Consider the following 1,090-nt stretch of genomic DNA (forward strand, 5'->3'; position numbering starts at 1 on the left):
GGAGGTTGCGGTGAGCCGAGATCGCGCCATTGCACTCCAGCCTGGGTAACAAAAGCGAAACTCCGTCTCAAAAAAAAAAAAAAGAAAGAAAGAAAGAAAACACACACACACACACACACACACACACACAATCATGAATGGCTTTCCATTCCCTATAAAGGAACTTCACTGTCCCAATCTGGCAGATGTCAACATACGTTTCCTCTGCATCATAAGCTCACCACAGCCCTCAACCACTGCCACTCCCACTGAGTCAGGCCAAATTCCCTGCTCCTTAGCAAAGCATCTTCCAGTAGCTGCCTCCCAACTTCTGCCTGGGTTGTCCTCTAGCACCTTTCCCATTTCCCAGCTGGGAGCTGCAGGGACAGTAGGACAACGCGCAGGAACAATGGGAACCCTTGGGAGGCAGAAATTCAGGGCAAATGCACACCTTGGCTGGTTTGGAGAAAGTGACCTAGAGACCAGAGCAGAAGGTCAGATTCTGAGCGCCTATCCATCTCCAGAGGCTGAGCCCCAGAGACTCGGGATCAGTCTGGCTCTGTGGGCCCGAGGCCTGGCTGCCTGGAGCCCCGCGGGCGAGGGTACAGCCGGCTAGAGCGATAGAGCCAGTTTTCAGAGTCCCGGGCCCTCCTCCTCTCTGAGACTCTTTCCCTCTTCGAATAGAGTCGGCGCTGGGTCCCACCCAGACTCCACTTCCCAGTCCCTCTAATTGCTCAAGTACTCGGGCAGCCCCCTCACATACCTAGCCCGAGCACTCCGGGGTCGCCGCGGGGTGCGTGGGTCTGTTGTATCCAGCACGCGACGCAGCAGCGTACGCGGCGTAGAGTCGCTGTCAGGGTTGCGGTCAGCCATCGTCTCGGCCCAGGGATCTCCTAACCGCCCAGTCAGCTGCTAGGACCACCTTCCCGCCGCCACATTTAAGGTAACTATCGCGATGCTGCCGCACAGCCCCACGGGAATTGTAGTTCTCGCCCTATCGCAGCTCGCGGCGTGGACCGTGGTTGCAAACCCCGGCTGCTTTGGAGGCAGCCTCTCTGGAGGTAAGTCTCGTTTAGGTAATGCAAGCAGCCCAAGTCTTGGCTTATTTATC

At 56.8% G+C, this 1,090-nt stretch overlaps 1 protein-coding gene across 1 annotated transcript in view; it reads right to left on the minus strand.

The window, feature by feature from the left end:
- The window catches only part of CENPT (centromere protein T), a 7,484-nt gene extending 6,394 nt beyond the window's left edge, over positions 1-1,090 (minus strand). The window contains exon 1 of the mRNA XM_017539423.2: positions 743-1,090. Coding sequence (XP_017394912.1) covers positions 743-852 — 110 coding nt within the window. The 5' untranslated portion in view covers positions 853-1,090. The remainder of the gene's footprint in view (positions 1-742) is intronic.

This window comes from Cebus imitator, unplaced genomic scaffold (assembly GCF_001604975.1).
Source record: "Cebus imitator isolate Cc_AM_T3 unplaced genomic scaffold, Cebus_imitator-1.0 Scaffold118, whole genome shotgun sequence".
Classification (NCBI taxonomy): Eukaryota; Metazoa; Chordata; class Mammalia; order Primates; family Cebidae; genus Cebus; species Cebus imitator.